Below are 12728 nucleotides of genomic sequence, written 5' to 3'. Positions count from 1 at the left end.
TATATAATGATTGAATTCATTTTAATAATCAAAACATTTTTTTTTGTTAGTATAATTTTACTTTTAATTGTTTGTATGTTGGTATTTATGTATGTATTTATTTATAATTAAATACTTAACAGATACAATAAATAAAGAATAACGGTTTATTTATTTTTTTCTTAATTAAACCAAGCAAACGATCGGTCTTATTGTTTGCATGGGACGTTCTTGGCTTTTCCTTGTCGCCATTGATGAATATATTAGGTAATATTGTTATTGTTTAATCTTTTCATTCGTCATAATTATATAAAAAAACATAAACAAAATCTTTCGAAGTAAGTGTAGCTATGACAATCATTTCGATTTTCACGAATGTTCTTAAAATTTGTGGCTTTGATTACTATCGTCCAAAAAATAATTGAAAATCGGAAATGATTCTTCCAAATACATCTGATAACCACACTCAATGCGATTATACTAAAAACATTGGATCATTTTGATAATTAAAATTCTTAAATTTTTGGCTTAAACGATGATGAATTTTTAATTACTATATAAAATTATAAAAAAAAATCCAAAAGAAAGTACAAACTTACAAACAATCTGCATCCGTAAAGGCGGAGATTTTCCATCACCTTCAACATTGGATGCGGTACAGGTGTATAGACCGGCTTGGTGGCGTGACACGTTACGGAGTGCAAGATTGGTGTTAGCAGTCAGGATTACGCCGTTTGATGGATTGTTTTGAAGCAGAACACCCTACAAAAGAAAAAAAAATAGCATATGCAATTTTTACACATTTTGTATTATTTAAACAATTTTCACCGTCCAATTCAGATCAGATGATCATGTGACGAATAAAAGAGGAGAATGGAAGGAAAAGACACGCTGTGATGACCCAAAACAATTTCGGACAAGTGGAGGAAAAAAGAGAATGATGTAATACAATTGTATTTCTTCTTGATTTGAGTGCCAAAAACAAATGTGTGACATTTTTAAATAATTTCTATTCAATTAGAAACTATAACTGAATATCTAGTGAACCAATCGAATTCGAACGAAATAATTCTTGTGAATCTGTCATTATCGTATGGTTTTCGGTGATAAAAAATTCCGTCGAAAATATACGAAACTGTCAATTCAGCGATTTTTATGTTAGTCAAGATAAAAAATACTGAATTCTAACGTTTTCCAAACCGATGCCGTTTTACGCGGTCAATCAAAAACTGAACGGGAACGAATGAATACAGGATTTTGCTATGAATACAAAATTGTCACGGAAAAATATTTGTTATAATAAATAAAGTTTCCTTTTATTTTTTCAACGCTGAATCGATTAAATATGACAATTTGTAGAATCCGAAAAAAAATTGCGCACGGCTTATAAAATCGGATGTTCAATTTTAGAACTTGGTATACATAACTGCTATATATTTTTAGTAGAGAAAATTAATAATAATTATTTATTTTTCCATTATACATATTTGTTTAACTGATGATATTTAGTGGTCATCTTGCCCTTAGCCGTTGGTACAGCAATTAAAATAAACTACTCTTAGTAATTTTTTTTATGTAGTAAGTAGACGGACCGGACCGGACCATATGGGCCACCTGATGATGAGTGGTCACCACCGCCCAGATATTGGCGCTGATAGAAATATTAACCATCTCTTGCTTCGCCAATGCGCCATCTACCTTGGGAACTAAGATATTAAGTCTCTTATGCCTGTAGTTACACTGGCTCACTCATCCTTCAAACCGGAAAACAAAAATACCAAGTATTGCAGCTTGGCGGCAGAATATCTGATGAGCGGGTGGTACCTAACCAGACGGGTTTATACAAAGTCATTCCACCAAGCATATTGTTAACACACCGTTAACCTGGGGTTCTAAGGTGGCATATGCCTTCTGTCTATAATTACAATGGCACATTACCCTTCAAACCAAAGCACAGAAACTTACAGAGTATTGATGGTACAGAGTATTGATGTTTGTCGTGACAAGTTTGCACGAAGTCTAGCTTTAGTTTTTTACTTATAATTTTAGTATTTAAGAATTTTTATTTTTGCAAAAATTTTGAACATTAATGAAATAGTAGTATAAAAAGTATAAAAAACTTTTTACATTACAGTTAACTAGTCATTGAACAGACATTCTATTAATTAGTGGCAATTTTCCGTAAATTACAAATGAGGTAGTAATCTGTCCTAATTAGTACTTAATTGCAGAAATACTGGTGGCAAAAATTAACTTTGATTCACATCAGACTTATTGTTAAAATAAAGTGTAAGTACTTTATAAAAAAAAACCGAAATATATGTTTTTATTTTAGTTGCGTAAAACATAAATGATTACAAATTTAATATTCTAGCGGCTGCAGAATAGCTGTCCAACAATATAGACATTTGATTACTACTACTTATCCTATCTTTAACGATATACATTTTCAAGCACTAGAAAGCGCTTTAAAAAATAATATTCATCACAATATTCCAAATAGTTTGCTTTACAATAGAATAAAAGAAGATTAATCCTCTTCTTGTTATAAATGTTACACTTAAAGGCTCTCCACCCATGGCCTTGCTTCTAATTATGACTGAAGGGTGCTTCCTTTGTTCAGTTGTCACGGCGTCCAAACTAGTACCATTGGTATACGAGCTAGACAGAACTGTTACAACTCATCACTCTACAACGACGTTGATTGTTAAAAGACTAATATCATGATAATTTAAGTGATCATAGGCTTACTTACCAGATCTTATGCCTTATGTAATATTATTACTGCATGCATTTGCTACGTATACAGATGATGTCCAGTGAATCTGCGTCAGCTTAATTAATAAAGTCGCAAGGAAAACTTAATTGTAACCCTTTTAAAGTAGGTTTAATCCAAGCGATTCTCTAAGTTAATATACATCCCGTTTACAGAAGTTAACTAAATCGACAATAGTATTCTAACGAGCAGCGTTAAATAATGAGATCCGAATAGCTTCTATGGTGTAAACTCCCTGCATTAATTGAAGAGCTCAAATATCGCGTCTTTATCTATACTTAAACTATAAATACGAAAGTAACTCTGTCTGTTGCTCCTATATAGCCAACCAATGAAATGAATTTGATGAAATTTGGTATGAAGGAAGCTTGAACTCCAAGGAGGACAATATAGTTAACTATTGTGCCTAATACCTCACGACTAACTAAAAAGCAAGCGCAGCCGAGGTTGACATCTAATTGAAAATAAATTTGATTCACCGTTATTAAAAGTACACCTTTCATATTTTAATAGAATTATCTATTAAATTACGAAAAGTGTTTATTTTGAATATTACTTAATATTTACTTAAACAATTCTATGACTTTAATTTTTTTATTCAATATTATTAGTTTAGAAATATTATGTTATTATATTTTACCTTTTGCACTTTAATATATTTCTGGTATTGGTTTAAGCGAACGGATGAATAAGTGGGAATTTATTAACACTTGCTTAAATGTAATTGTTAATTACGTCCGTATTTGAATTAAACCAAGCGAAATAGTTATTTTAAATCTGAATGAACTATTCATTTATTTCTTCGCTGAAGTTGATAAAGTTCTAGACAAAGGACTTATTCAATACGTCATTATCCCTAAGCGACGCTTTTGAAAAAGTTTCATAAGGCCGCTGGTGGTGTTAAATTAATAAGCGCTTTAATTACTCGTTTTGCAATATACTTCTAACTTAGTTGTGATACAGTTTAATTTTGAATAGCAAGAAAACGCCAACCTTATCAAGCGCATCGAAGTCGCCAAGTGCGTTTTCATAGACGTCGTAAAAGTAAATTTTATATTCAATATAAAATTCACCCTTAAGGGTAATAAAGTGTACCTCTATGTTTTATTTTATCTTTGAAACTTAACATGCTATAATAAGAAGCCACCGTGCACGATGTTTCAAGCATATGGCGACTTATGTAGAAAAAAAATAAAGTTCTCTTATTGACAATATTAGACTAACAGAGAGAAAATATAGCACAGCAGAAAATAAAAATACCATAAGTCATACTTACATTATGCTCCCATACTACTTTATAAGCGGGTGGGTTGGCATCGACTTCGCATCCGAAGTATACATCGTCGCCCTCTTCGATATCGTTCGGGTTCATCTTGGCACCGAGGTGCATTGAGGCAACGGGCACGTCTGTTGAATTATTCATTCTATTATTATTGAAGTAGAGTTGAATTTCCTCTGTTCAATGTATATCTTGTTATACCGAATATTTGACGCGGTTTTATTGCGAGTGCATGAAAGTTTCATTTCTGTGTCGAAAATATATTTTTGGCTTATTCCATTCTACTTGCCATAAATTTAATAAATCATAGTTTTCTGTTCGTTTCTTTGTTTGATTTGTTACATTTTTCTCTTCATAATTAATAAAAAAAATGTCACGATCATTGAATATTATACAATTCCATTTCGAAAATTTAATTTTGTAAATTTGATGTTCGTTATTTTCATTTAATAAGTTTCATAATTTGGGATTGACATTTTGTCGTTTGTCGCATCAAATAATTAACAGAATTATTCGGATATTTAGAAATTCCGCAACGAATTTTTATTCGTTTTAAAATATCGTTTTTAAATTACAATTTCGTAACATTTTACATGAAAGGACAGAAAAATGTAATTTCTAAAAAAGTATTATTCATAAGTACGTAATCGGTAAGACTTAATTTATGTCTCCATTCGTATATATCTAAAAGGTATTCAAGCGCTTTGGTCGTATTTAATACGCCCCTTAAGTCAATATCACACTGCCTCTGACTTAAACGATAATTTTAAAGAAACTAAAAGTCACGTGACCTATTTCTTTTGTTTTAAACAAAAAATGGAACTCTTTGTAGTAAGTTAGGGCTTAGAATCTCTTTCCACTAAAGGTTATTTAAAGATTTTTGCTATTAATGGCAGGATTGCTTGCGTTACAGATTTCAGAACCACTAGTAACACTAAACACGAATATTTATGTATATATGTTAATAATATTATAAGTTCTGTGTGCAATAAAGGTTTATTATTTTTCTGATCTGTAAAGTATACTCTTTCGGCGAATGTTTATATTTTATGACGATAAAAAATTAAATATACAACCTTCATGCTTAAAAATAATAAAAAAGTAAAGTTCTGCGTAGCGGTGAACGTTGCCGCCTACTTGATATGGAAATAGCTTCGATATAAATCGTGAATTCATTCTTACAGTATATTATACAACTTTTAACACTACACCGCTTTTTAAATTTGTCTTTAATCGTAACACATAGAACCCATGTGCTACCTCCTTTAAACATTGTACTAACGTCAGTGTGACAGGACTTTACACTGCCAATTACAGCGGCAGTTGATAGGCTGTGGTTATTTGTCTTCGATTCACCTCTATCTAAAGCGATCGTTACGTAAATTGATGCGTTCGATTAAAGCTTCAAGATTTACTTTCTAAGTTGAATAGGTTTTAAGACTTTCGAATTCAGAACAAGATTAACTAGTAATGTCTGCAATAACATATTACTCAATATATTCCAATTTGAAGATATTGTATAAAGTTCGATATTTAAAAAAAAAAAAACAATATTCTTACGAAGTTGTCGCTAGAGTTCGATCCTGGTTTATTTAAATTATTTATTTATGTAATCATAACGTCGAGGTAAGAAATAGATAAAAATCAGACGAAGATTTAATAGCCTAAATAAGGCAGACTAAATAGGCACTCATTTTAGTGGATTATTGTCTTGTAGCTACCATGATTAAATTTGTAGATACTTTATGATATGATATATTTTAACGTTGGTCTTTTTTTAAAGAGTATAAAAAAGTTTACACGTCGCGCCATTAAATTAAAAGTGAAAACTAATAAAGTTCTGTGAAACTAGATTTTTTTTTAAATATGCCCAGTTTTTGTGAGCCGAAATATTTACAAACGCATGTTTAATTTTTTGGGTTTATACGCAAAATAATTTATTTATGCCAATAAGCTAAATTTTTATTTGGTTTCCTATTAAAAAAAAAAAATTAGACATATTATATTTTTTCCCTTATTTATATAAACAAACAATAAATATAATATTGTTTGAAAATCAAACCCTAAGGTTTCTCGACATTTGACAGTTACTTTAATAAAAATAATAAAAACCAGCATGTCCTAATAAAACAATAAAAATAATGATTTTATATACTCAATACCAACTCTATTGTAATGCTGAAATTATACTTACAATATACGTTAAGAGGTAGTTTGCTTTCTATCGTCGATTTATTGAACTTGGAGTGCTCTGCCCTGCAAGTGAGCATTTTTCCATTGTGTTCCTTCTGAGGCGTCCACTGCAATAGCGATTGAGTCTCGTTTCTGTCGTCCAGCTCCTGTGATAATGTATCCTTTAGAAATTGCACAATTCAGGTAACTAGAACGTGACGTGTTAAGCTATATCTTAAAATGTTAATATTGTTTGTATATAGTTTTGGATAGTTAGATCGAATTTCTTTACTGACATAACGTTTATATATCTCGCGAATAGCTCTTACGATTTCAGCTCAATTTTTTTATTCAGATAAGTTTTGCGTTCTAAGTTTATCTTTGAAGATATTTTACATTACAAAAATATATTTTTTTTTAAGAAATATATAATTTTTTATAGCTAATTAGAGCCAATTTAGACCGAGTTTAAAGATTTAAATTAGGTATAATGTGATATAAAAAAATACCAAAAATCGCAAAAAGGAAGACCTGGTTATTTGCTCAGATATTGTTTTCTTTCTATTTCGCAATTTTGATTGTAACCGAATATTAATATCAATTACAGTAAATGTCAATATTATAACACTTTTTAGTATAAAGCGTGAAACAGAAATGAAATTAGTTCTTAAGCTGTGACGTAACAAGGTTACTATAGAAAGTAATCCTCATCTAACAAGTAAGCCAAGGGCGAATCAGCAACGTACTACGATAGATTAATTAAGGGATGTTCACGCTTAACCGGGTGCCATTGCTTAACATCCTCTAGAGGATAAAGGGTATTTAAAGGCGAAAATTTCATGAATAATATATCAGTGACCAGAATTTAACAGACAACAATGTGAAGTCTCGAAAGTGTGAATACACACTAGAACACTAATAAACACACACATTTAAAATTTTCTTATAATGTAAAACTAGACTATAATTTCGTTGAGTGAGAAAATTATTATTAATTTACAATAAGATGCTGGTCAAAAGGGTTACGAGATGGTAAGGCAACAGTAGCATGTTCTAGCGTGGTACAGTTAGTACTACCTAATACCTGATATGATATTATGTTAAGTGTTGAATTAGCGCCCAGAATTTACCAGAATTATCCTAAATATTTTAAAGGATACAACATTAAAATACGCCAGAATAATAAAAATTACTAAACTTTGTAGATTTGTATTCACGTTGAATATAAACCTCGTGACTAGTAAATGAAATTATGTTAATAATTTCTTAAAAGTGTAAGCATGAGGTTATAAAAGAAACTGCTCAAAGACTAAAGGTGTACATGAAGAGCTAAGTCATCGGCGTTTCTCGCGTCGAACCAATGTTAGCCGACAAACATTTGCTACAACCTTTCCAAGTCACACGATTTCATAAAGACCCTTTTAAATGAAATAGTCTGCCTTTAAGAGTTGATTTGTTAATTTAAATAATACAGTAGCTTAAAATGTTTGCGTAAGTTTAACATTGGATTTCCTGATTTCTTTTACATTCATATAAGTATTGTTATTTACCTCTGCTGCTGTTTGAGATTAATGTATGTATTTAATAAGATTTTTTTATCATCTCGTCATATATTATAAGAAATTGAAACAAAAATATGTTAATAACAAACAAAGCAAGAATTTACTTTGGTCATTGACACCCCTTAAATTAATTACCTCTTAATATTTATTATCTTTTATTTTATTTATAAGGCACTTTATAAATTAAATAATAGTTTATTTACTAAATGACTAAAATTTAAAAATAACGTCCTACGTTGATGGTTTTCTCACCTGTTCTTTCGTTATAGAATTCAGCTGTTTACCACCCAACCACCACGTAATGGTTGCTGGAGGTCTCGCTCCCGTTGATCTACAAGAGAGTTCTGCTTTTCTTCCTACTGATAACGGTTGTTCCCTTGATAAAATCTCCACTGACAGCGGCCTCACTACAATAAAATAATTTCATTTTTATTACTATTATTTTAACGTTTAAAATTCCATACCAAACTTACAACATTTTTTTATATATTTTATTGGAACTCTGTTTATCAAAATCACAATACCCTTATTTGTTTATATATATACATAATTTAAGTCAATTATCATATGTTTAAATTGTAATGACTTAAGTACCAACAAAAAAATATGCAAAAATGAATTTTTCGATAACGTATTGCTTCAAAAAATATCTGCAATTCTTTAGAAAACCTAAGTTATTTTCCGAAAGAGCTTATTTCACTTGAATGCTAACTGGTTACTATCTAGTTATCATATTTTGTATAAAATTCAATATTTTACGATGAATTTTACTATTCTTATGATCACTTAAGCGAAAAATATATTTCGAACTGCTCATAATTACTCTTGATCTTATTTACTGAACCACAAATAAATGAAAACTAACGCAACTACAAAATAAACATTTAATTATATTGTCAAAATTCATTGGAAATGCTATCTTTAGTTTGATTTGAAAACAAAGTTATTATAACTAGCTCGATTCTGTATTTTTAGCAATTAGAAACGATCAGATCGAAGTATATTATTTGACGTTAAATATTGTGTGTTATTCGATAAATTATTTATACACAATGTTGCTACAATATTTCATAAGAATTCAATTTCGAGAAAGACCGTAAGAAACAAACACTTGTACGGCTCCAATTTTCTCGACACTCGTACAAAAGTTGCACCTGCAATGGCTGTTTTGTAATTTCACCAAGTAAAACACGTAAACTTTATAAAACTCGAACTAAATAAGTCCAACTGTATACGATTACTTAAATGTATTTTCTCTATTTTAGGCACCGTTTTTAGTTCTAAATTTAATATTAATAATTGTTTTTCGAAGTATTCGTTTATAATTAATTATTTGTAATTTAAATACATCGATGTTATTTGATACAAAACCTACCCTTTGAAACCTTTTTGGTTAACAGAAACGATGAAAATAATAAAGCCCATTACGCTGAGGATAACTCATAAGAGAATACATACATTCTCAAATTAATGTTAGCAATCTCTAGAATTAAGAGTTAAAATAGTAAATTCAAACAACAATAATTTTAATAACAATCTAGATATTATTATTAAAGGACATAATTCCGCGACATTCATTCTAAAATACAATTATAAATATTTCATATGTAAATTCAACTGAGCCGAGATGGCCCAGAACGCGTGCATCTTAACCGATGATTTCGGGTTCAAATTCAGGCAAGCACCATTGAATTTTCATGTGCTTAATTTGTGTTTATAATTCTTCTCGTGCTCGGCGGTGAAGGAAAACATCGTGAGGAAACCTGCATGTGTCTAATTTCAACGAAATTCTGCCACATGTGTATTCCACCAACGTGGTGGAACATGCGCCAAACCTTCTCCTCAAAGGGAGAGGAGGCCTTAGCCCAGCAGTGGGAAATTTACAGGCTGTTAATGTTATGTAAATTCAAAACAACCGTATTAAAAAAAATTAAATCCTTTCACGAAGAGACTTACCTTTCATCATAATATTGATCTTATATAGACATCTTTTAAAAATAAATCAATTTATTAAGTAAACGTTAAAGTGTGTAAACGTTGGGTGGGATAAAATAATATAAATATTCATTACATCGATACGTCCTTTATCCCGAACTATATTTACTCTGACTACTTTATTACCCCTCGATATATTGATTTATACAGTTTCCCTTGTCTAGACAAAAACAACGGTCTTCCATTTACCACAATGTCGAAGCACCTTTCCCGTTCCGTATACATTCATTAGAGGCCTAATGCGTCCTCACCAGATTTAGGGTAACGTCCCCTTTAATAACTTAGAACCTTTTTAGAACACGCTTAATTGATTTATTTATAAATATAAATTGTGATCATAGGCTTAATAAATGTGGTTGTGGTTTAATAAACTCGAATATTTCAGCACCTTTTTGTTTATTTGATTCGGTAATATTGATAGAATTTTTCTTTAATACTAAACTCTCTTGACCGCAATCGGTAGCTGGCGCTTGCGAACGATATCAATATATTGATAGCGACACAATTCTTATTTCATCCGGAAGAAGTCGGGATAGGCATTTAGTATATATATATCACAGAAACCACTGAATGGAATCTATTGAAAACAACACGTTGAAAACTTATACCCTGGGTCAACACAAATATACATTTAATACCGGAAATGGCTTCCTCATCCTCATCAATAATAATATTTTCATAACATTTCAATGATTAAAAGTATTGGTAACTCAATGTTAAATAAAAATACAACTTATTCAAGTATCCAGTAACTGTATTTCTTGTACTTTAAATATAATTTCCAGCGGTTCAAATTGAAGATTTTTCACGTAAAAAACGCGATAAAGATAGATAGATAAACTTATTTTTTATGATATATTTAGTTGGGTAAATAGGCTACCTGATGGTAAGTGGTCACCACCATCCCTAGACATTGGCGATGTAAGAAATATTAAAGATTTCTTAGTTCGCCAAAGCGCCAATGTGTTTAGGAACTAAGATGATATGACCCTTGAACCTGTTATTACACTGGCACACTTACCCTTCAAACCAAAACACTACAATACGAAGTACTGCTTCTTAACGGTAGAGTGAGAGAGGTATGTTAAGATGGTACCTACCCAGTCGGGCTTTCACAGTGCAAGTATTATCATTTAACATTAAATACAATTAAAACAAAACATGCAGTAGACTTATAAACCGAATGAATTGGTAAAAAAAACTCACAATACAAGTCGATCTTGACTGAGGCTCTTTGAGGTGGAGATAGTAGGGTGTTATCCGCGGTACACATGTACACTGAAGATAAGTGTGCCCTCGTAGCGTTAGTTACGACCAGGGTCAATGACCTGCTGCTTCCTGGCGGATGTAATTCACCCGCAGCTAACGTTGTAAGCACCGTTTCCCCTTGCAACCATTGCACTCTTGGTGTCGGATTACCTGTTGTAATAAAAATTATTTTTATATCTGATTATACAATTCATCGTAGTTCCTACTTATACTATCAATGAGATTTTTATTCTAATATTCCATAGTTTTGAATTGTCAACTAGTGTGTTTTTAATTTTAAGCTATTTTAAATTTTAAAATTACTTTCTTTGAATTATTTTCTAAATATTTGCGTTACGTTGCTTAATATGCTGGTTAGAAGTGCGCGTTCGGGTGTGCGTGTGTCTTCATCCATTTCTTTCGTCTCAGATGTCTTGAGAACAAATCAGGATATCGACACCAAATGTATCCGACGCGTAATAGCATACGGAACAGTCGTAGCGAGCGGATAAAATCGCTCTCCGACCTATATTCAACATTTAGCGTAGAAACACTGATTGTATATAAGCTCTATAGCTTCACATTGGTATGTAGAATGGATTATAGATACTTTGCTTGAAAAACACGCGGCTGCCTAGTGACAGTTATTATCTCCACGATATTGATATAAACGTTTTTGCAAGGTGGGAAAACTAATCGGTTAGTACCTATTCAGAAAGTTATGCAGTACGTATCATCTAATCTTATTATAGCAACGTAACGCTTGTGTAATATTACCTGTTCAAAGTCACGTAACTAAAAGAATTAACCTAAATATAAATTCACTTCTATAACAACGATAAATATCAATTACCGATTTTGATAGACGATACAAAGAATTATAAAAACTATAAATCCTAATATTTCAAACTGAACAAAAAAAAAATCTATTTACCATCAATTTATTCAATTCGAATATCACAGAATTGGTTGAATTTGAGATCAAATGTTAACAATAAAAACTCAGAATAAAAGGAACGTAAACAAACCTTACATCAAATTGATTGACGTATTACTCGTTCGAAAAAGTAATACCTACTAAACTTATCATTTATTCGCATCGTTCGATCCCTTTGTACAGAGACAAAAGGGGATGTTTGTTGAAATAGGAAATTCAAACCGAAACATTGCACTTACCCCCATTCACAGAGCAAATAAGTTTGAAGTCTCCCCCTTCGTTGTAAGGGCCGGCGATGCCCGTTATTTCTTTGCCAAACTCGTCAAAGATCACCGGCTTAGACGGCAGCTCTGCGAAAAAAATTAAGGATTTATTTTTGATATGCAAGAATGTATTTCTTTTTTTCATTAAAAGTTAATGTAGTCCTACATTATAAGGATGGAATTCGCTTTATAAAATTTTATATATTGTATATTCGGAGTGGAATTATGAAATATTCACCATTCCGAATACAAACAACATAGCATTAAAATAAATTAAACATATATATTTCATTCGCCCTAAAAATAGATTAATATAAAATAAATAGTACGATCTTCCGTGAAATATGATAAAATATATAATTAAATTAACCGGTACAGGCAGGTATATATAAAATAATTTAATTTATTAAGCCGCTCAAACATTAACTCGAGCTAGAGGTAAAGTTAATTCACGTGAAAGAATAATTTGTAAGCGTTTTGCTTCTGCCAAGAGCGGTAATTACGGCTTATTTTCTAG

General features: G+C 31.0%; 1 protein-coding gene across 2 annotated transcripts in view; it reads right to left on the bottom strand.

Annotated features, from left to right (window-relative positions):
- Positions 1–12728, bottom strand: part of LOC113397326 (nephrin-like) — a 212313-nt gene that overhangs the window by 25857 nt on the left and 173728 nt on the right. For both annotated transcript variants that reach the window (XM_026635625.2, XM_026635624.2), the window contains exons 5-10: positions 12188–12298; positions 10970–11182; positions 8021–8175; positions 6229–6373; positions 4032–4162; positions 579–741 (exon numbers count right to left, since the gene is read on the bottom strand). In XM_026635625.2, the coding sequence (XP_026491410.2) occupies positions 579–741; positions 4032–4162; positions 6229–6373; positions 8021–8175; positions 10970–11182; positions 12188–12298 (918 nt within the window). The remainder of the gene's footprint in view (positions 1–578; positions 742–4031; positions 4163–6228; positions 6374–8020; positions 8176–10969; positions 11183–12187; positions 12299–12728) is intronic.

Source organism: Vanessa tameamea, chromosome 3, assembly GCF_037043105.1.
Source record: "Vanessa tameamea isolate UH-Manoa-2023 chromosome 3, ilVanTame1 primary haplotype, whole genome shotgun sequence".
NCBI classification, from domain to species: domain Eukaryota; kingdom Metazoa; phylum Arthropoda; class Insecta; order Lepidoptera; family Nymphalidae; genus Vanessa; species Vanessa tameamea.
Note: the sequence above shows the minus strand (reverse complement) of the source record. Positions and strands in the feature narration are given on the sequence as shown.